We start from the raw sequence: 22,919 nt of genomic DNA, 5'->3' as shown, positions 1-22,919 counted from the left end.
CCTTTGATTGTTACCATCAGAGATTCTCTGCCCATTTTTTATTTTAAGACATCTGTATAGGCCAAAACTTTGGAAGAACACTTAGCCATACACTGACAAGTCAAAAGTGGAAGTAATACAATTTCTGTGTTTTATGGTAAGAAATTATATAGTTTATACCTGATGACTTCAATGATTTAAGAGAATTGAATTTGGGGGTTTGTTTGAAATGAATAGGAGTAATGGACAGATGTAATTTTTGAAGAAGGTAGAAGAGAGTTATGGCAGCTGGGAGGGAGAGGGACTGTAATAGGAACTGAAAAAGGCACATGTGGGGTGTTCTGAGCAGCACTGATGGTCCAGGAGTGGTGTGGAGGATGCTGTGTGTGCCTAAGAAAGCAGGATGTCTGTACAGCAAGAGACCAGAGAAGGATATATTTTATTATATTTAGTATCCTTATCAACTGACATCAGCCTTCTATTCCACAAACTTTCTCGCAGTTTTCACACACATAATCTCCCACACAAATTTTAAAATCAAATAGAAAACAAAAAAAGTCTTAATTTGTCTCAGAAGAGTCTATCCTTATGTGTATAAGACTTTTTTGATTATTCAGTGTATATTCGAGCATTTAACATATATCAGGGTACATAAAACAGCATATAACAAATATTTCTTTCATGTTCTGCCTAATCTATAATCTTCGGGGTTAATATAGCAACTAAAAAGTGTTGACTGAAAATGCTTTAATTAGAATGTGTTGCCTATGAGCAAACTCCCAACCAGACCAGACTAGAAGTTCTAACCTGTGTCTCTCTGGGGAGATGAGAGTGATAAATAATAAAAGGCAAGCAGACCATCTTCTCTCTCACCATTGTATAAGTGGTCAAGCTGATCCTTCAAGTCTTTAATTTCTTTTAGGTCTTTTCTGTTCTTTCCTGTTTTTCTGTAGTAGATTTTTATTTTGTTAGAATATTCTTTCTGAACCTTCAAAGTTCACATATTTATATAATCAGAATCCTTTACCAGAAAGAATTTCACCATATACATAAATTATCATGAGCATACTTTGAAACCAGACAAGTGTGTTAAATAAAGTGTTTTATGTTGTGGGTTTCTTTTTTACTTGGATTACCTTCCTCTACCCAAAATATGGTCCCTGAAGTTCAAACCATGATCATGAGTTTTTTCTTTGGTCTCTGTCTCAGTTTCATACCCCATCCACTCCCCATTTAACCTACCACACACCCTACCTCACTCCACTCCTACAGAAGTTCTTCCCGTTCAGAATTTCCTTTGCACCCATTTGTGGTTCTTAAGATTGTTTTCTCTTGTCTGCAGTGGGAGAAATGGGAAAGGTGGCAGGGTGAACTGGTTGATGGGAGGAGCACAGGGGATAAAATGTGTCAAAAATTTGTTGGACAAATATTTCCCCCAAATATTCTATCTTTCATCCATATTGAGGCTTTGGCAATTTGAAAATTTCTAAATTATGTATGGCTAATTTGCTCTCTGGGCTTCCCTCATGGCTCAGTTGGCAAAGAATCCACCTCCAGTGCAGGAGACCCCAGTTAGACCCCTGGATTGGGAAGATCCACTGGAGAAGGGATAGGCTATCCACTCCGGTATTCTTGGGCTTCCCTTGCAGCTCAGTTGGTAAAGAATCTGCCTGCAATGTGGGAGACCTGGGTTCGATCCCTGGGTTGGGAAGATCCCCTGGAAAAGGGAAAGGCTACTCACTCCAGTATTCTGGCCTGGATAATTCCATGGACTGTATAGTCCATGGGATCTCAGAGAGTCAGACATGACTGAGTGACTTTCACTTCACTTCACTATTTGCCTTCTGCTCTCTTCCTCTCTTTCTTTATAGCATGGTAGCTATTTCTCAAGAACCCAAATAGGAAAGGAAAAAATAGCATATAGACAGGATTAAAATACTTTAACTCATCTTCACTCTTTAGCATTTCCTAAAGTTCACATGTCTGCTGCTGCTACTGCTGCTAAGTTGCTTTAGTCGTGTCCGACCCTGTGCGACCCCATAGACGGCAGCCCACCAGGCTCCCCCGTCCCTGGAATTCTCCAGGCAAGAACACTGGAGTGGGTTGCCATTTCCTTCTCCAATGCATGAAAGTGAAAAGTGAAAGTGAAGTCGCTCAGTCATGTCCGACTCTTAGCGATCTCATGGACTGCAGCCTACCAGGTTCCTCCGCCCACGGGATTTTCAAGGCAAGAGTACTGGAGTGGGTTGCCATTGCCTTCTCCATCACATGTCTAGTATGAAGTAATTAAAAACCTCAGCTGTTTTACATGCTCCCACTGAGAACTCACTCTCTCCCAGGTTCTTTGATAAATTCTAAGCTTTCAAGAAAGATGGCTATGACCAGCCCCTTCTCCTATGACTCTGAGCTTTCTTCCTATCCAAACTGATTTCTGGACAACTTTCCAAAATCAGGTCACCTAAGAAATTTCTTGGAATTTTTCACTGTGAAAAATTTTAAGAAACATGTGTGAAATCTTGTTATAATGTCTAGCTTTCCTCCTATTAAGCCAGAAGTCTGTCTACTGTCATTGAGCACTCACAGATCCAGCCTGCATGATTTTCCTTATCTTCAGAGACTTAAGTGCTGTTTCCTGAGAGAAAACTGGCCAGTATTCTGGCCCCAGAAATCTCAGGATGGCCCTCTAACCTTGTGTGGCACTTAGTCCTCTAACCTCTTGAGGCCTATGGATCTACTTCACTCTGGGTTAGTACAGCTCTGAACCTGAGGCTGGTGCCCACTACAGAGCAGTATCCGTGGGCTCTGTAGTTTCCAGGCCTCTAGATGAGAAATTCACATCCCTAATTAACCTCAAAATGCATGTTTTTGGAAATTAGCCATTTCAAACTGACCCTGAAAATCCTTCAGGGTTTCTTTTCAGAAACTTGGTCTTGAAAATACTTGCTCATGAAATTCTGAAAATAACTGTCCAATTCTCTTTCCAGGCACCACTCCTGGAAAAGAAAAATTTTCACATTATTGCCTGTGACATTGTTTCCAATTGCCAAACCAGGTCTATGGGCACTCACTGGATTTCTTGTTGTTGTTTTCTTAGGATTTGTGCGTCTGGTTGGAGACGATGGACCCTGCTCAGGACGAGTAGAAGTACGTCCTGGAGAAGACTGGACCCTAGTGTCTGATGGAAACTTCACACTCCCCACTGCCCAAGTCATCTGTGCAGAGCTGGGGTGTGGTGAGGCTGTGTCTGTTCTGGGACACGAGCTCTTCAGAGAGTCTGATGGCCAGGTCTGGGCTGAAGAGTTCAGGTGTGAGGGGAAGGAACGTAAGCTCTGGTGGTGCCCCAGAGTGCCTTGTCCAGGGGGCACTTGTCACCACAGTGGAGCTGCTCAGGTTGTTTGTTCAGGTGAGATGCAGGTCAGGACTAACCTCCCTGCACACTCTGTTCAGGTGAGAAAGCCATGTGATTTTGCTGAAACTCTGTCTTCTTCTACCAGCATACTCAGAAGTCCGACTCATGACAAATGGCTCCTCTCAATGTGAGGGGCAGGTGGAGATGAAGATTTCTGGACGATGGAGAGCGCTCTGTGCCTCCCACTGGAGTCTGGCCAATGCCAATGTTGTCTGTCGTCAGCTCGGCTGTGGAATCGCCATCTCCACCCCCAGAGGACCACACTTGGTGGAGAGAGGTGATCAGATCTCAACAGTCCGATTTCACTGCTCGGGGGCTGAGTCCTTCCTGTGGAGTTGCCCTGTGACTGCCTTGGGTGGTCCTGACTGTTCCCATGGCAACACGGCCTCTGTGACCTGCTCAGGTAAGAGACAGGGAAGGGCTATTGGTACTTAGGATGCTCCTGGAGTGAAATGTCCCCAAGAGCAGAGAGTGAGGGAAAACTGGCTTTGGAAGATATTTCATGATGAAATATGGTGCTCCTCATTGTTCACTCATTTTTCAGGTTAGGGCAAGAAGTGTGAAGGGGAATAATATATTTTAAAGCAACATTGTTATTGACATATGATCATAGAAGACAGTGTATAAGCAATACGTGTAGACTTCAGTCATGTACCCAGAGCAGCAAAGAGAACATTCCCAGCCCCAAGAGTCACTGTTGCCTCCAATAACTGGCCTCCCTCCTCTCCAGGGAAAACTGCTTATCTAACTTCTACTATCATAGAGTATTTTATCAGTTTTTGAACTTTATATAAAATGATGCAGTGTGTTTTCTTTTGTGTGTGACTTCTTCGACTCAACTTCATGTTTAGGATTCACTCATGATGTTGTTTATAGCAGTACTTTATTCATTTTTATTACTGTAGAATATTGCTTTCATTGATAACATGGCCATTGATCCATTCAACTGATGTTAGAGATTTGAGTTGTTTCCTGCTCTTGACTATTATAAATATGATGCTAGAATGTAGCATGACAATGACTTGGGGCACAATATATGTTACTTATTTTGTGTGTTTAACATTTGGTCTTTTCTTTTTCTAAATGGTACAGGATCCTTTGATAAAGCAAGTTTTTAATTTGAAGGAAATATTAATACAATTGCCAACTTTTCCCTATATATTTAATACTTCTTATATCCCTTTAAAAAGAACTTTCCCTTCTCCAAGATCATGAAAATATTCTCTTAGAGTATCTCACAAAAGTTTCTTTTTCTCTTGCATGTAATTGTACCTTCCTTCTGGGATTGATATCTGTGTAAGATAAGTCATGTTTCACATGGACATCCAATTCACTCAGAATCTTTTTCTGGAGAGACTTTTTCCCCCACTGCAGTGCTACCTTTATCTTAAGCAGAAGAGCACATATGTCTGAGTCCTTTTAAAGACTCTGTATTCTGTTCCACTGTATCATTTGTCTGTCTTTGCACCAATACTGCATTTTCTTAATTACTATAACTTTATAATAAGTCTAGATAATTTTAATTTACAGGGGTTACTTTATATTAACTCCTTTAACTTTGTTCCTTTTCTTACCGACTGTGTTGGTCATTCTTGGTGTTTTGTATTTTGTCTAAATTTTGGAATCTGCTTGTTATTTTTCATACTCCCTAAAAAAATAGCATAAGAGTATTTTGATTAAGATTAGATTTAATCTACACAGAAATTTGAGAATGACTGACTTTGACAATTTTGGATCTCTCAATTCATTGACATAATTTTCGTTGTTGTTTAGTCACAAAGTTGCATCCAACTGTTTTGTGACCCATGGACTGCAGTCTGCCAGGCTCCATTGTCCATGGGATTTCCCAGGCAAGAATACTGGAGTGGGTTGCCATGCTCTCCTCCAGGGCTTCTTCCTGACCCAGATATTGAACCCACTTCTGCACTGGCAGGCGGATTCTTTACTACTGAGCCATCTGGGAAGCCATTGACATAATATATCCCTCCATTCAGCTAGGTCTTGAATTTCTCTCAGAAGTTTTGTCCACCTTCTTCTACATTTTTCCTAAGCATTTTATTTATTTTTTATGTTATTAGTATTTCTTTTATGGACAATGTCCTAGGAATGAATTATCTCTGACTTGTTTTCACCTTTTAACATTTTTTTAAAATTTTGATGTAATATGAGACACTGAAAAGTTAGAAGAATAATATAAACATTTCCAGATGACCTTTAACTGGAATCCCTCAATGCTAGTTTTTGGTTCATTCTGTCTCATTTCTCTCTGAACATATAAAATCTTTCTGGATTAGGTTGCTGTCATGATGTCCCTTTACCACTAAAATACTATGAGGAATTTCCTTATGTAACCACAGGTTCAGTCCAGTTCTCAGCTGATTGCAGCCCCAGATGATACCTAAGTGCAAGCACTGAAAGACCCCAAGACAGAACTGTTGAGTCTTTCCCAAATTGCTGACTCAGGAAGTCTTAAGCAAAATGAAGTATATATTTTTTCCTCCAGTGGCTAAATTTTGGGGGGAAATTTGTTACACAGCATTATAACCAGGACACTTACCATGTGACCTGCAGTTAGGTTGGTGCAAAAGTCATTGCTGTTTTGCATTATTGAAATTTGCCATTTGATCTTGGAATGCATTCTTAAATAAATTTGGTTATGTTACACATCATTTAATGTGTATTTCTTGCTTTTTATTTTGCTAATGGTTTATTACTTGCTGCTTATTTCATATGTATTTTAGACTATAGACATGATGTTAGACACAGAGCAATTTCAAGTGATTTTCTTATTCGAGTTCAAAATGGGTCGTAAAGCAGCAGAGACAACTTGCAACATCAACAATGCATTTGGTCCAGGAACTGCTAATGAACATATAGTTCAGTGGTTGTTCAAGAAGATTTGCAGGGCTTCCCTGGTGGCTCTATGGTAAAGAATCCACCTGCCAATGCGGGAGACATGGGTTCAATCCCTAGTCCAGGAAGACGCCACATGCTGCAGAGCAGCTAAGCCTGTGCACCACAACTATTGAGCCTGTGCTCTAGAGCCTGGGAACCACAACTACTGAAGCCCAGAAGCCCTAGAGCTTGTTCTCCATAACATGAGAAGCACCACAGTGAGAAGCCTGCGCACTGTAACAAAGACTAGTTCCCACTCGCCACAACTAGAGAAAAGCCTGAGCAGCAGCAAAGACCCTGCAAAGCCAAAAATAAATAAATAATAAAGAATTTTATTTAAATGAAGTTTTGCAAAGGAGATGAGAACCTTGAAGATGAGGAGTGCAATGGCCTGCCATTGGAAGTTGACAACAACCAATTAGAGCAATCATCAAAGCTGATCCTCTTACAATTACATGAGAAGTTGCCTAAGAACTGAATGTTGACCCTTCTACAGTCGTTTGGCATTTGAAGCAAATGCCGAAAGGTGAAAACACTTGATAAGTGGGTGCCTGATGAGCTGACCACAAATCAAAAAACTTGTCATTTTGAAGCATCATCTCTTATTTTACACAACAACGATGAACCATTTCTCAATTGAATTGTGACCTATGACGAAAAGTGGATTTTATATGACAATTGGAGATGACCAGCTCAGTGGTGGGACTGAGAAGAAGCTGCAAAGCACTTCCCAAGGCCAAACTTGCTGCCAGTCTGATCCACTACAGCTTTCTGAATCCCAGCGAAACCATTACATCTGTGAAGTATGCTCAACAAATCACTGAGATGCACTAAAAACTGCAACACGTGCAGTCGGCATTGGTCAACAGAAAGGTGCCAATTCTTCTCCGTGGCAACGCCTGGCCACACATCACACAACCAACGCTTCAGAAGTTTAACGAGTTGGGCTACGAAGTTTTGCCTCACCTGCCATATTCACCTGACCTCTCATCAACTGAATACCACTTCTTCAAGCATCTCGACAACTTTTTGCAGAGAAAATGCTTCCACAACCAACAGGAGGCAGAAAATGCTTTCCAAGAGTTCCTCAAATCCCAAAGCACAGCTTTACACTACAGGAAAAAACAAACTAATTTCTCATTGGCAAAAATGTGTTGATTGTAATGGTTCCTATTTTAATTAATAAAGATATGTCTGAGCCTAATTATAATGATTTAAAATTCGTGGTCTGAAACCGCAGTGATGTTTGCACCAACCTAATAGAATATTTGTCCTCTGATCTTCTGTTTTAATAACTGCCTTATGCTGATCTAATGTGCTTATACATTCATTCTTTAGTTCTTAAATTCAAATATTAAGCTTTTTAGCTCTAGAACTTTTTGTTGTTGTTGTTAAAATTTCTCTGCCAAGAAACACATTTTGTCAATTCATCTTAAGAGCACTTTAATCAGGGCTATTTAAATTCTCTGTCAGGTAACTCTAATAGCTGAATATTTGGGGAAATTTTGGGGAATGTCTTCTTTTTCCTTTTGGTTTTCCATTTGATCTCTTTTGTATGAGTTTTTTTTTTTTTTCCTTCTTTTGGTGACAGACATGGAAGATGAAAACTTTTAGAAATCTTTCAGAAAAGATTTTGCTTTGTTTCTTCTATTTAGATATAGATTTATGCATGCTGCTGCTGATGCTGCTAAGTCGCTGTAGTGGTGTCTGACTCTGTGCGACCCCATAGATGGCAGCCCACCAGACTCCCCCGTCCCTGGGATTCTCCAGGCAACAACACTGGAGTGGGTTGCCATTTCCTTCTTCAATGCATAAAAGTGAAAAGTGAAAGTGAAGTTGCTCAGTCGTGTCTGACTCTTAGCAACCCCATGGATTGCAGCCCACCAGGCTCCTCCGTTCATGGGATTTTCCAGGCAAGAGTACTGGAGTGGGGTGCCATTGCTTTCTCCAGATTTAGGTATAGAACACACTATTTAACTCGTTCTCAGTGTAAAGCTTGGCTTAAACAAAAATTGTGGCACTGTCAGAAGCAGACCTCTCCATGGAGAAACTGAACTCTATAATAACTTCACTGCTGTTACAGCTTTCATCTCAAACTCCATCACTAGGTTGTTATTTAGTTTAATTCAGTTTCCTGTTCTTCAACCCAACCAGACCCCTGATTGTTGCTGTTTCTGCAGGAAACCAGACCCAGGTGCTGCCCCAGTGCAACGACTCTGTGTCTGAACCAGCAGGCTCTGCGGCCTCAGAGGAGAGCGCCCCCTACTGCTCAGGTGAGGGTCCCACAGGAGAGAAGATGCTACTCAACCCCTGAGGTCACCACCCCATTGTCCCATTTCTCTTTTCTCAGAGAGCAGACAGCTCCGTCTGGTGGACGGAGGAGGTCTCTGCGCTGGGAGAGTGGAGATCCTTGACCAGGGTTCCTGGGGCACCATCTGTGATGACGGCTGGGACCTGGACGATGCCCGCGTGGTGTGCAGGCAGTTGAGCTGTGGAGAAGCCCTCAATGCCACGAGGTCAGCTCACTTTGGGGAAGGGCCAGGGCCCATCTGGCTGGACGACCTGAACTGCACAGGAAATGAGTCCCACGTGTGGAGGTGCCCTTCCCGGGGCTGGGGGCGGCACGACTGCAGACACAAGGAGGACGCGGGGGTCATCTGCTCAGGTCTGCGCTGCACACTGTCCACAGGCTGGGGGAGGGGGTGGGGCCTTGGAGGACAGGGGTCTGAGCCCTGATGGAGAGATGCTGAAAGGACCAGAGAAGGAGGCTTCCTCCTATGTAGCCTGTCTTTCCAGCAGACGTGAAGACCGGGTGCTTTCACTTCCTCCTGCAGCAGCTGAGATTCTGGTCCTTTATTCTCAGTAGTGTTTCCTGACAGAGCTGTTTCTTACAGTTAACACTTGAAAGCAGGGCTCACTCTGCAGTTATCTGTGGGAGTAACACCTGGAAATCCTAGGTTTCCCAGGTTGTGCTAGTGGTAAAGAAGCTGCCTGCCATTGCAGGAGATGTAAAAGATGCAGGTTCAATCCCTGGGTTAGGAAGATCCCCTGGAGAAGGGCATGGCAACCCATTCCAGCATTTTTGCCTGAGAATCCCATGGACAGAGGAGCCTGGCATAGTGCAAACTCAGATTTTTCCTTTACAGTTCTGTTTGCTAGGAGTCTAACTAGGGGCTCTGTGGGCCAACATCCAAGTGTCCACAAGGCTGCATTCTTCCTGGAGTCTCTGGGGAGGACTCCTTTCCCAGCCTTTTGTGGTTTCTGTGTGGCCTCATTTCTTGGCTCAGGGCCCTCTTTATTCTTCTTCAGACAACAGTGCCTCTTCCAACTGTTCTCTCTCACTCACATCTCCCTCTGACTGGGGCTGAGAAAGATGATACATTTCTTAGTGTAGTGAGTTTAAAGATGTGTAAGGCTGGGCTCACATGGTTAATCCACAATATTTGAGCTTTATGTCTCTATCCCAAGGTCCTTATTAATCACATCTGTAAGATCCCTTTTGAAATGTAACTGTCACAGGTTTGGGGATTAGACTGTGGACATCTCTGGGGGTCCATTATTCTGTCAACCACCTCACTCTCCACATCACATTCTTTCACATGTTCTTTTAGAAGTTTTGTCAGGAATCAGGATTCAGCTCCCATCACTGCAGCTGCCCAGTTTGGTCTTCCTCTCTGTTTATTTCTACATTGCTGTGGTAGAAATAGATGTACAGACATTAATGGACAAAGTCAGGTGAAAGGGAGGTAAAAGTCAGTCTTGTCACCCAGTGGGCATCTCCTCCACTGGGTCGGGGTGAATGATCACTATTTCTGGGGTAGAGGAAAACCCAGAGCACTGAGTGGGGTGCTCACTGTGTCCTGTCTCCTCTCTTTCGATCTTAGAGTTCCTGGCCCTCAGGATGGTGAGCGAGGACCAGGAGTGTGCTGGGTGGCTGGAAGTTTTCTACAACGGGACCTGGGGTAGTGTCTGCCGCAGCCCCATGGATGATGTCACCGTGTCCATCATCTGCAGTCAGCTTGGCTGTGGGGACAGTGGAAGTCTCAACACCTCCGTTGGTCTCAGGGAAGGTTCTAGACCCCACTGGGTAGATGGAATCCAGTGCCAGAGAACTGACCCCTCTCTCTGGCAGTGTCCTTCTGACCCTTGGAATTACAACTCATGCTCTCCAAAGGAGGAAGCCTACATCTCGTGTGCAGGTGACTTACTCTTTGTTTCTGTGTCACTGCGAACCATGTAGGACGTCATTAGTATGATTTCATATTTTCAAATCTAACTGATGGGTTTTGGTTGAGTCTACAAAATGTAGGTGTATATTTGTATTTGTCTCTGTGTCTGTTTGTTTGCTGTTGTTATGGTAAACAACTAATTAGATACAGTAATTTCAGCTGCTGATAACATGCACTGACCCTCTCAGCCAAGTAGATGATGAAGCTTCTGTGGTCTCTTGTCATTTGACTGTGACAAAAATCCTTAGTTACTCATGTTTGGGGACAAGACCTCCCACAGCTGTCCCTGAACTATAGCTTCCCATTGTTGCCTCTGCAGGAAGAAGACCCAAGAGCTGTCCAACTGCTGCCCCCTGCGCAGGTACGTCAGCCTGCCCCCTCCCCTGTGGCTCCCAGGGGCTCCTTCATCCCACCAGGGCAGTCACAAGAGGGGCTGCTGCCTTTTCAGACAGAGAGAAGCTGAGACTCAGGGGAGGAGACACCGAGTGCTCAGGGCGGGTGGAGGTCTGGCACAGCGGCTCCTGGGGCACTGTGTGTGATGACTCCTGGAGCCTGGAAGAGGCCAAGGTGGTGTGTCAGCAGCTGGGCTGTGGCCAGGCCCTGGAAGCCTTGCAGGCTGCGACATTCGGCCCTGGAAATGGGAGCATCTGGCTGGACGAGGTGCAGTGCAGGGGCCAGGAGTCCTCCCTGTGGGACTGTGCTGCAGAGCCCTGGGGGCAGAGTGACTGCAAGCACAAGGAGGATGCTGGTGTGAGGTGCTCTGGTGAGTGAGGGGCTTGGGGTCCGCCCTGGGTGAGCTGGGGCAGCGCAGGGGCAGTGGGCTGGGCCGGGAGTGGTGGGGAGTTTGTGTTCAGACATCCCGGGTGCTGGGGCTCTGATCTAGGGCAGGGGAGCCAGGAAGACCAGACACTGATGTCGTGGAGACTGAGGGGTGATTTCAGGCTCAAGAGGGAAAAAAGGGCTGCTATGCATTCTGGCCAATTCCCTTTACCCAAAGTCCTCTTTTTCTCTTTAGGTGCAAGAACATCTTTGCCCCCGACTACAGCAGGTACTATGATCCATCTGCAGTCAGGGGAGAATACTGAGATTCTGGGGCCTGTTCTGTGGGCTCTCTGACAGCTCAGGAGAGGAAAGAGTCTGAAGAGCCTCTGGCTGTTGAGGAAGAGCCAGGGCGTTATGTTTGGGAACTCCCCTTCCCTGTTTTCCCGGGTGAAAAGGTTCTCATGCCCAGGGTCCAAGTGGGTCTGGTTCCCATGGTGCAGATTCTAAGGATCTCCCACCTGCCCCTGAGTGTCTCCTCATCAGTGAGGTGCAGGTCCCAGGACTGTTTGATGCTCTGTCTCCTGAAGCCCAAGGACAGGGGATGAGCTGTGTCCTCAGAGGCTGTTTTGGCAGGGCATCTCCCTGACAATCCCTGGCTCTGCCTTGGGGCAACACTGGCTGGAGTGAGGTTGGCTTGTCTGAGGAGGAGACCTGGAGAATCACTGTTACTGTACTTGTATCTGAGACTGGGGCACCATTGTTCAGAGCTCCTGGAAATTATGGCACAGAGGGTTTCTCTGCCCAGGACCTTCTCCAACCCTCTTTCCTGTTCTGCTTAGGGACCAGACCAGCCTCAAATCCTCTCTCTGGCATCTTCTCCCTGCCTTGGGTCTTCTGCTTCATCCTGGGAGCCCTTCTCTTCCTGGTCCTCATCATCCTGGTGACTCAGCTGCTCAGATGGAGAGCAGAGCGCAGAGGTGGGCTGCAGGGGGAACTGGGGACCAGGGAGAGTGTGTGGAGGCAGGAGATGGGGCAGGTGTGAGGAGGGGAACCTGGGGCAGGTCTCTGTTCTGAGTCTGCAGAACTTCATGTGTTCTGTGCTGAGCTCTAAGTGCTGAGTAGACAGAGGCTTTTAGGACTGGTATATGAACTCTCATAAGTCATAGCCTCTCCTGTGAGATAAGACAGAATTGGGGCTGAGCTGTATTCAGGGCCAGATGAGGGGAGAAGGCGCCAACAGGTGCACTGGGTGGGAAGCTATCCTGAGGTCCTGACAAGCCCTGTGTGAACACTGGGGAGATAAAGGGTGTGTCTGCTGGATTGGGGTATCTGGGATGGCATCTCTGACCTACTGAGGGATCTCTCAGCCTGCTGGACCGGGGTGTCTGGGGCAGCATATCTGACCTGCTGGGGAATCTCTCAGCCCTTTCCAGCTATGAAGATGCTCTTGCTGAAGCCGTGTATGAAGAGCTCGATTACCTTGTGACACAGAAGGAGGGTCTTCTGGGCAGCCCAGGTGGGTGTCTCTGCCTGCCCTCCTGGGACCTCTGGTTGTCAACTCTCATTGGCTGTGTTCATCTTCTCAGCATCCGCAGCCCCCAGGCATGCCCCAGACTCACAGAGGCAGCTCCTCCAAAGTGGTAGGATGGCCTCTCAGAGCTCTGTGAGCCCCCAGCCTCCATCTACACTGCATGAGCCAGGCCTGTTCCCTCTCAACCTTAACACTGGTCCCTTGTGTGGGGGGAGGGTCATTCTGTGCATCGTGTGATGTTCGTCTCCACATTAGGCTTCCTGTCAGATGATGAGGACAACGATGACTCCAGATCTGCTCCAGGTAATAGAGATGGACCCGCCTCAGCTGGGTGTTGGGGAGGAGAGTTTCCATCATAGAGATGAGAGGCAAGGGAAACAGTTTTCCTTTGATGGAGCAGTAGCATCCATTGTGTCGAGATGGAGTCCATCCTTCCCCTTCTCTGGCTGTTCTGTCATGTCTCACATTTGGAGCTGGGCTCTCTGTGTCCAGAATCACAACAGAAACACATTGTTTCTAAAAATAATATCTGGTAAGCATAATTTGTCAAAATGCTTTAGTAATGCTTAGTGGTATAAGAGTTCCTTTGAGAAAGATGTGTAAAATCATGTTTTGGCTTATGGACACTTCAAACTGAAGCATGGTCTTAGAGAAAAAAATCTTTTGAAACAAGGAATGACTGGTGCCTCTATTTAGTGGCTCAGAAACTCTGGGTCACAAGGGATCTTAGGTATTTCCCAGATGAACCCACTTACTGTGGTTTCATCTGACCACTTCTCTGCCCTCAAAAGTGCCAGATCAGAGGACTGATGCCCCTGGTGAGGATTATGATGATGCTGAAGAGGTACCAGTGCCTCGGGCTCCTCCTGCCTCTCAGGGTAGCGAAGAGGAAGTGCTCCCAGTGAAGGAAGATGGTATGAGGTCTCAGACAGGTGAGTGGGGTTAGCTCATCTCCTATAATCTTCAGTCTCTGTCCTGGAAATGGTGAATTTGAGCTCCTCAATGCCCAGCCTCTCTAGAATTTCAAAACGTCAGTAATCTCATGCATTTGATGGGTTTCCCTGGTGTCTCAGATGGTAAAGAATCTGCCTGCAATGCAGGAGACCCAGGTTTGATCCCTCCTGGTTGGGAAGATCTCCAGGAGAAGGGAATGGCAACCCACTCAAGTATTCTTTCCTGGAGAATCCCATGGACAGAGGAGTCTGGCAGGCTGTAGTCCATAGGGTCACAAAGAGTTGGACGTGACCGTCTCAATCGTATACTGTCTTTAATGCTATCATACTTCTTGGCAGTGAGGAATCATTCTCCTCTTGGCATTTATGTGTCCATACTGCAACTTAAATTTTCACTTTATATGTGATATGCGTGCATTTAAATTTACAGATTAGGGCGTTTCCTGACAATCCAGTGGTTAGGACTCTGCACTTTCACTGCTAGGACCCGAGTTCAATCCCTGGTCAAGCAACTAAGATCGCACAAGCATTGTTCAGTGGGCCAAAAGGAAAAGAAAACTTGATTATTTGAGCATATTTATGAAATACACAAATAGAACGAGTATTTTGATAACTCTTCTGTGCTGTCTTATACATGAAAGGTAGTCAGAGATTTTTAAAAATGTACTGCAGTATTGAATTTGTGAGGTATTCTGATAATTTAAGATGAGCTCTGTTTCTATGTCAGCACTAATGTACAAAATCTATGATATGCAGTGGCCTTAACATTAAGCCATATTGGTAGTTCATAGACCAGAGTTTGTGGTCAGCTAAAGTCTAATTTGCTCCAGACATTTCAGTAGCTGAGAGAAGACACTCATTCTCTAGAAAAGAGCATTTCTCCGTCTGAGGGCCTGTGTGCTCCCTGGGAAGGGGCGCCCTGTGTTTGCACCTTGATACTATTTGTGGACATTTGGGAACAGAAGTTAACTAAGAGCAGAGCTGGTTTGTGAGTGAGGAACTCATATTTTCCTGTCTCCACTCTCCCTCTCATGATTTCACATCTGTCAGTTGTGAGAGGAGAACATTAAATTCGTTGGTATGTTCTTACTGTTCTTGGGCATCTCCCTGCTGATTGTGTAGCCTGGAGGCAGATCTTCCCAGAGCTCTTGTGTGAGCACAGGTCCCCTGTGATGCAGGGTTTCCACATGAACTGAGGCCCCAGAGACCACATGAACTGGATCTGAGAGGACAGCCGGGATCCATCCTCACTGTAACTAGTGTGAAACAGCCTGAACCTCCTTGCCCCCACCTGGGTCCCAGGGGTGCTTTGTTATCACCACTTCCTTTACTCACTTCCACAACATGGTCTGGTCCCCTTTGTCTCAGTTCTAACCATACTTTTCTTTACTATTTCAGGCTCTTCTCTGTTTGTCTTTGGAGAGGAAGCTGATCCTGGGGAAGGAGAAGAGAGCCCATGGCTGCTCCAGGGGGACAAAGGGGACCCTGGGTACGATGACATTGAACTCAGTGCCCCAGGAACATCCACAGTGACTTTCCCATGATGTTGTATTAAATATGAGATGAAGCCTCAGATATTCTAATTGCCTATATTTCAATACAGTAATACTGACCTGTAATTGTGTTATATGGAAATTGTTCAAAATGAAATATTCTGAATAAAGTAACTTTTTGCTGTGTTGCTAATTTAGCAAGTCCCACATTAAATGCTTTTAAAGGATTGGTCTGTTTCTCAAACACCATTTTCCTCAAAGGAAAACAAGATGTACTGCCTTTTTTTCTCACCTCCATCAAAGGCTAATGAGGACATGACTTTGCCCAGGATCACAAATGCTCCAGGTCACTCTTACTTAGAAAAAGCATCTAAACTTGGTCCACATTCACACTCTCCTTCCTAGCAAGATGAACCTGTCAACCAAAAAATATAGTCAGAACCTGATAGAGTTATTTTATTTGGTGGGAATGTTTAGGACTCCAGGCCCTGGAGACAGCATCTCAGTAGCTCTGAGAAAACTGCTCCAAGGAGGCAGGAGGGGAAGTCAGCCTATATATAAGTTTGCAACAAAGGGCGAGGCAGTCTGAACATCAAGATCAGGTACCAAGTTAAGGAAGTTAGCATTCTGTTATTGGGAAGATGCAAGCCTCTGGTCTCACTGGATTCATTCCTTCCATATGAAGCTCAGCTATCTGGGGCCAACCCTGTTTCCTTATTCACCTCAAGGAGCGGCAGATGGCTGCTTCTTGCATTCCCCTAGCTCCTCAGCAATCACCATGGGGAGTGGCAGCATCCCCTGGATCACAGTTTTGGGAGCCCTCACTCACATTTGGAGACCAGAAATCATTGATGGCTGTGATATTTCTTGTTTATTGATATGACAGGAGATATTTTCATTTCACAAACTCATGGAAAAAACCCAATCCTGTATGTTCTTCTCTGAGATGTCTCATCACCTGTTTTTAACCTATTCTTGGTCACCAGACTTGGATGTGAGTTTCAAAGTGGGACACTGCCTGGTGAGAGAGAATGGATACAGCTTTCCTTATCCTGCTTAAATTTTCATGGACCAGTTAAAAATCTAACTCTAGGTTAACTGCTTCTCCCTTTTTCATTACTCATTCCCTAGGTTACTTTATCTGTTTATTTCTCAAGCAGATATAGATTCCTTTTTGCTCTTCTCCCATGTCTAGTTGATTATCAAATCCTTATGAATCCATTCTTTCCATCCCTTTGTGGTATTTCTTCAGGATTTTGCTATTTCTTGTCTCTCCAGTAATCTATCCTTCTGAGTGAATTATATCAGCTCATATCTCTTTCTAAGTTGATGGAAGGCAAATTGGTGCTCACCACACCCTGCATCCAGGTGGGACAAGAGAGCAAGAAAGTGGAGACCTAGGCAGAGGGGATGCAGAAGAAGGGATGTAAGGAAGATCAGGAACATTTGGGTATTTGTTTCAAATATGTGGATGGAGGTGTCTGATATGATTGAAAACTTAAAGGAACAATTTCAGAATAGTGGACTTTGCTGAAAACATATTGTTTCAAGATTGCTTTAATCTGGTTACTATTGAAAATGTTAACATGATCCTGCTGTGATTCTTCAGGGTAGAGACAGCTGTCTTACAGGAGTAGCCAAGTAAATATTATCTTTACACAACACGTCTCCCCCCACCCCCATTCCATTGTGGACATGTGGAGAAGCTGCTGAACTAATATAAGAACTGGGAGTGCTGGCCTAGCTGTGAGCTGAGTCCACCCAGTTACTGCTTGATGCCTGCATGGTGTCCAGGACTCCAACCTATGCTCACACTCTCAGTCTTCATAGTTCTAGGCTGTGCTTGGGAATGGGAAGATGTCCAGGACTTCTCCCAGGGCAGCTCACATAGCTATTCACCATTGGGAAGTAATGAAATAAATGACATATGATGAAAGAAATAAAGTATACCAGCCAAGAAGCTCAGTGAACTCCAAAAAAACACAGATAAACAATCCAATTCAGGAAAAGAATATGTGAACAAAATGAGATTAAAAGTATTTCTTATCATTATTATTACTGCTTTTAATTTTTGGTTGCACTGGGTCTTTGTTGCTGCACATGGGCTTTCTTTAGTTGCAGCAAGCAGGCACTACTCTTCTTTGTGGACAGCAGGCTTCTCTATGTGGGGGCTTCTCTTGTTGCGGAGCACAGGCTTCAGGCGCTCAGGCTTCAGTAGTTGCAGCATGCAGGCTTCTATTTGTGGCTTGCAGGTCCTAGAGCATGGGCTCAGTAGTTGTTGTGCACAGGCTGAGTTGCTCCACAAAGGAAATCGGTTGTCTTACAGAGATAGAAATGAAATAAGATACAACAGATTTGTAAATGTAAATATGTAATCCAACTCAGAATACTCTAATATGCAAAATATACAGTGAAAGTCGCTCAATGGTGTCCGACTCTGCAACCCCCTGGACTGTCCATGGAATTCTCCAGGCCAGAATACTGGAGTGTGTAGACTTTCCCTTCTCCAGGGGATCTTCCCAACCCAGGGATTGAACCCAGATCTCCCACATTGCAGGCAGATTTTTTACCAGCTGAGCCACAAGGGAAGCCCAAGAACACTGGAGTGGATAGCCTATCCTTTCTTCAGGGGATCTTCCCAACCCAGGAAACAAACCAGGGTCTCCTGCATTGCAGGTGGTTTCTTTATCAACTGAGCTATCAGGAAAGCCCACAAAATATACAACGAACTTGTAAATGTAAATGTGTAATACAACTCAGAATACTCTGTGCTAACCAGTTAACTGCAGTCTAAAGGAAGTATTAAAATAATTATAAAGAAAAGTTTTTTGTTAGTGGATATACAATATAAAGAGAGGCAAATTCTGACATCAAAAACAGAAAGTGTAAGGGGATAAAAAGGTATAGCTTTTGTATGTGATTGAAATTAATTTATCAGACTGTTGTGTCTGTAAGATGTTATACATGAGCCTCATGGCAACAAAAATGTAAAAACCACCCTTATGGCATAAAGTGAAGAGGAACTAAAAAGGCTCTTGATGAAAGTGAAAGTGGAGAGTGAAAAAGTTGGCTTAAAGCTCAACATTCAGAAAACGAAGATCATGGCATCTGGTCCCATCACTTCATGGGAAACAGATGGGGAAACAGTGGAAACAGTGTCAGACTTCATTTTTGGGGCTCCAAAATCACTGCAGATGGTGACTGCAGCCATGAAATTAAAAGACACTTACTCCTTGGAAGGAAAGTTATGACCAACTTAGACAGCATATTGAAAAGCAGAGACATTACTTTGCCAACAGAGGTCCGTCTAGTCAAGGCTATGGTTTTTCCTGTGGTCACGTATGGATGTGAGAGTTGGACTGTGAAGAAGGCTGAGTGCTGAAGAATTGATGCTTTTAAACTGTGGTGTTGGAGAAGACTCTTGAGAATCCCTTGGACTGCAAGGAGATCCAACCAGTCCATTCTGAAGGAGATCAGCCCTGGGATTTCTTTGGAAGGAATGATGCTAAAGCTGAAACTCCAATACTTTGGCCATCTCATGCGAAGAGTTGACTCATTGGAAAAGACTCTGATGCTGGGAAGGATTGGGGGCAGGAGGAGAAGGGGACGACAGAGGATGAGATGGCTGGATGGCATCACTGACTCGATGGACGTGAGTCTGAGTGAACTCCGGGAGTTGGTGATGGACAGGGAGGCCTGGCGTGCTGCAATTCATGGGGTCGCAAAGAGTCAGACACGAATGAGCGACTGAACTGAACTGACAGTAGAGTCACGAAAAGTAAAGAGAAAGAAGTCAGAGCACACCATTATCCAAAGTTATTAGCTCTCAGTTCTAACTGTTCTGCAGAATAGTTGAGTTGTCCTGGTCTTTACAGCATTCTTCAGGATCAGCCTCAGAGGACTTTCCTTTCACAGAGTGAAAGATGAATTAGTCTGCTTTTTTTTTTTTTTTTAAAGCAAAAAAATCTTTCTGCTGCTAATCTCCTTCTTTATGTCATACAGACAGTGCAGCTGTACTTTTTAATTGCAAACTTTCTTTCTGTGATATTGCTGTGAGGTTTTAATTGAAAAACTGCCAAATGATAAATCATATGAATAGCTTATCTCCTCCGTTGGGTCTGATTAAAACTTAATAAGAGGCCACATGTTAGTATGTTGTGGTTTGTCTTGTGTATCCTTAGAGATGGAGATTTGCAGTGTTCATTGTGACATGTCTGTTGGTGATAAGCTCCCTCTGTTTGAAAATAAAAATTTGCCCTGTTAATTGCTGAAAACATTTGCCTTTAAAACAAAAATGTCAGTTAGCTAAGTGATGTCCTCAAAAATAGTTCTCTATATTTAAGATAATTTCTCTTAAATGTCTAGCAGGGTCTAATTCAGTCATTCAACAAACATTATCTGAGTATCTATTAAGTTATAGAGAGTGGAAATGCAGAACTTATACTCATGTACAGGCCTCACTCCAATCCTGGGCCCTGGAAGGGCCTTAGCAGATACTTGTGGCCTGCAGTAGCCTTGGGTAGCATGCCCAGATGGGGAAGGAGTCAATGATAAGGAAAAGAGAATTTGTTCACAGACTTTTAGATGTTAAAAGAGAAACACATTTTGCTATATTTCCAGTGTTCTTAGGCTTATCTGCAGGCTGGACTCAGCTGCATCAAAGCTCCACGTACAATAGAGCATCAGGTCATAGAGTTTAAGTCTGAGCAACCACTCAGCCTTTGAACTCTGAGTGCCATCCCAGTGGCACTAATCTTGAGTTTAAGTGGTTTAAGAATGACCACCTGCAGGAACTCAATAGCTCTGGAGTTGGTAATTACATCAGTTCTGAGCAAAGGTAGATTAATCATGAAGGTAATGAAACCTCACCTTCACAGACTCTCCTTGCACCAACTTCTCCCATGTTCTGAGGCAGGCCCTAGGGTTGTGCTCACAAAGATATAGGTTTTGAATGTGCCGTTTTCTTGAGTTGAGAAAAAAAAAATTAGCAAAATTATTTCTTACCCAAACGTGAAGAATTCTTTCTGTGGAAAATTCTTCAAAGATGGGAGTACCAGACCACCTTACCTGCCTCCTGAGAAATCTGTATGCAGGTCAAGAAGCAACAGTTAGAACCAGACATAGAACAAAGGACTGGTTCCAAATTGCAAAAGGAATACATCAAGGCTGTATATTGTCACCCTGCTTATTTAATTTATATGCAGAGTACATCATGTGAAATGCTGGGTTGGATTAACCACAAGCTGGAATCAAGATTGCTGGGAGAAATATCAATAACCTTAGATATACAGATGATACCACCCTTGTGGCAGAAAGTGAAGAGGAACTAAAGAGCCTCTTGATGAAAGTGAAAGAGGAGAGTGAAAAAGTGGGCTTAAAACTCAACATTTAAAAAGCGAAGATCACTGCATCTGGTTCCATCTATCCATGGAAAATAGATGGAGAAACAATGGAAACAGTGAGAGACATTGTATTTTTGGGCTCCAAAATCACTGCAGATGGTGACTGCAGCCATGAAATTAAAAGACACTTTCTTCTTGGAAGAAAAGTTATGACCAACCTAGACAGCATATTAAAAAGCAGAGACATTATTTGCCAACAAATGTCCATCTAGTCAAAGCTATGTTTTTTCCAGTAGTCATGTATGGATGTGAGAGCAGGACCATAAAGAAAGTTTAGCACTGAAAAACTGATGCTTTTGAACTGCAGTGTTGGAGAAGAATCTTGAGAGTCCCTTGGACTGCAAGCAGATCCAACCAGTCAATCCTGAAGGAAATCAGTCCTTAGTATTCATTGGAACGACTGATGCTGAAGCTGAAAATCCAATGATGCAAAGAATGATGCCACCTGATGCAAAGAACTGACTCATTGGAAAAGACCCTGATGCTGGCAAAGATTAAAGACAAGAGGAGAAGAGGACAACAGAGGATGAGCTGGTTGGATGGCATCACCGACTCAATGGCCATGAGTTCAGCAAGCTCCAGGAGTTGGTGATACAGGGAAGCCTGGCATGCTGCAGTCCATGGGGTCACAAAAAGTTGGACACTACTGATTGACTAAACTGAACTGAAAGGGGAAGAAGTTAATTACATACATGGAGCAGTAAATGCACAATCAGATTTGTTCAGGAAATCAAGAAGAAACAGGGGACTTAGAAAGCACATGCTACCTTTTCATTAGTACAGAATTGGTGGAAGGTGAAATAAGATCAGAGATGATGGACTGACTAACTCAGAGGAAATGAGAGCTGTTTAAGGATGAAGGTCAAAATGCTAAGAGGCAAATTTGGGAAACTGAGACTGACTGTCAGCACAGAGTAATTTAAAGGGAACAAGAGATGCACCAGGGGTGGGTGGTCTTAAACAGGACTTAGGTCTAGTTGTTTATAAATCAGAAATGGTGACTGAGAAACAACCAAGCCCAACAGAGGAAGCAAGGTGAGATCAGAGGGAGTAGTTTGAGATGAAGACACAGAAGGAAGAGGAGATCCAGGAGAGTATCTGCTTCATGTGACAGATTCTGTCTTCTTTTCAAGTCTTCTTTCTCCTTTGTATCCATCGGAAGAGACTCTGTTCTGCTGCTGGAAAAAGTGACCCCCAAATCTCACTGTCTCTCTCACACACACACATATAGACACACATACACACATATGGAAACACACACATACATACATGTGCACACACACACTCATCACAACCTACAGTTGTTAGTGATTAGTGAGACTCTTACATGTGCACCATCTGGAACATACAACTTCTTGGGCAGAAAAGAGAGAGACTAGAGAATCACATTTGGGCTTTTCCTGCCTCCACTCAGAGGTGACACAGGTGTCACCACCCACGTTTCATTGCTCAGAATGAGTCCCTGAGGACTGGAAATACAGCTGTTTGATGAGTATTACTGTCTATCCACATCCCTCAGTAGAACTCTTGAGAGCAGTGCTGTGAGTTTTTTCTCACGTTGGAGAAGCTACTGAGGTAGAGCTTTGTGCAGAAATTGAATGTGCTCCTACCCTCCCCAAGTGGGATTTGAAGGCATTTCCTATTTTTATCCTTTGGCTTGTGTGTCTCTGACTCCTTACTCCACCTCAGTCTGTGCCAGGTGGGATTAGTCAGATTTGTATCTCCCCTGTCCCCCACCTCCCTTCTCCACTCAGTATCACTAACTGCAGGGTGATTTTCAGCATTTGTCCATGAATTCACTTCTTTAGTTAGCCAATATTTGTTAAGCTCTTTCTATGTGCCTTTACTTGACCTTAAGGAGACACTGAAGAATAAGACATAATACTTGCTCTCCATAAGCCTGCACTTTGGAGACCGTATAGTATGTATAAGAAAGTTTATATAGATTAAATAGATGCAGCAGTAAGTTTGAGCTGGAGGAATTAGAAAGAATTCACAGAGGTGAAAACTCTATGCATTTAAAAATAAGAGAAGATTTATCAATTTTCTTTTTGTAGTAGGCTTAAAAATGTGTCCTCTAGAATTCAAATATACATAAATGTAATATTCTCTATTACTATAACTGATTTCATCTTGTGCACTAGCAAGGTGTGTTTGTATGGATTGAAAGTTCCATAACATTAACACAGACTCTCCCATTTAAAATTTGTCCCTCAACTTAGCTTGGGTTCATTGTAATAACTGTCTTGTCATTTCTAGTTCAAGC

The 22,919-nt window shown here is 43.9% G+C and overlaps 1 protein-coding gene across 1 annotated transcript in view; it reads left to right on the top strand.

Annotated features, from left to right (window-relative positions):
* Positions 1 to 15,448, top strand: part of LOC147372836 (antigen WC1.1-like) — a 60,347-nt gene extending 44,899 nt beyond the window's left edge. The window contains exons 10-22 of the mRNA XM_086402111.1: positions 3,074 to 3,382; positions 3,474 to 3,791; positions 8,464 to 8,556; positions 8,634 to 8,948; positions 10,168 to 10,482; positions 10,832 to 10,873; positions 10,961 to 11,275; positions 11,528 to 11,560; positions 12,114 to 12,251; positions 12,698 to 12,790; positions 13,061 to 13,108; positions 13,597 to 13,737; positions 15,157 to 15,448. Coding sequence (XP_086258237.1) covers positions 3,074 to 3,382; positions 3,474 to 3,791; positions 8,464 to 8,556; positions 8,634 to 8,948; positions 10,168 to 10,482; positions 10,832 to 10,873; positions 10,961 to 11,275; positions 11,528 to 11,560; positions 12,114 to 12,251; positions 12,698 to 12,790; positions 13,061 to 13,108; positions 13,597 to 13,737; positions 15,157 to 15,302 — 2,306 coding nt within the window. The 3' untranslated portion in view covers positions 15,303 to 15,448. The remainder of the gene's footprint in view (positions 1 to 3,073; positions 3,383 to 3,473; positions 3,792 to 8,463; positions 8,557 to 8,633; positions 8,949 to 10,167; positions 10,483 to 10,831; positions 10,874 to 10,960; positions 11,276 to 11,527; positions 11,561 to 12,113; positions 12,252 to 12,697; positions 12,791 to 13,060; positions 13,109 to 13,596; positions 13,738 to 15,156) is intronic.
* The last annotated feature ends 7,471 nt before the right edge of the window (positions 15,449 to 22,919 follow it).

Source organism: Bos grunniens, chromosome 5 (assembly GCF_055505025.1).
Source record: "Bos grunniens cultivar Pamir isolate PY7600 chromosome 5, Bosgru_T2T1.0, whole genome shotgun sequence".
Lineage (NCBI taxonomy): Eukaryota > Metazoa > Chordata > Mammalia > Artiodactyla > Bovidae > Bos > Bos grunniens.
The sequence above is the reverse complement of the archived record's forward strand: the minus strand, read 5'-3'. Positions and strand labels throughout refer to the sequence as shown.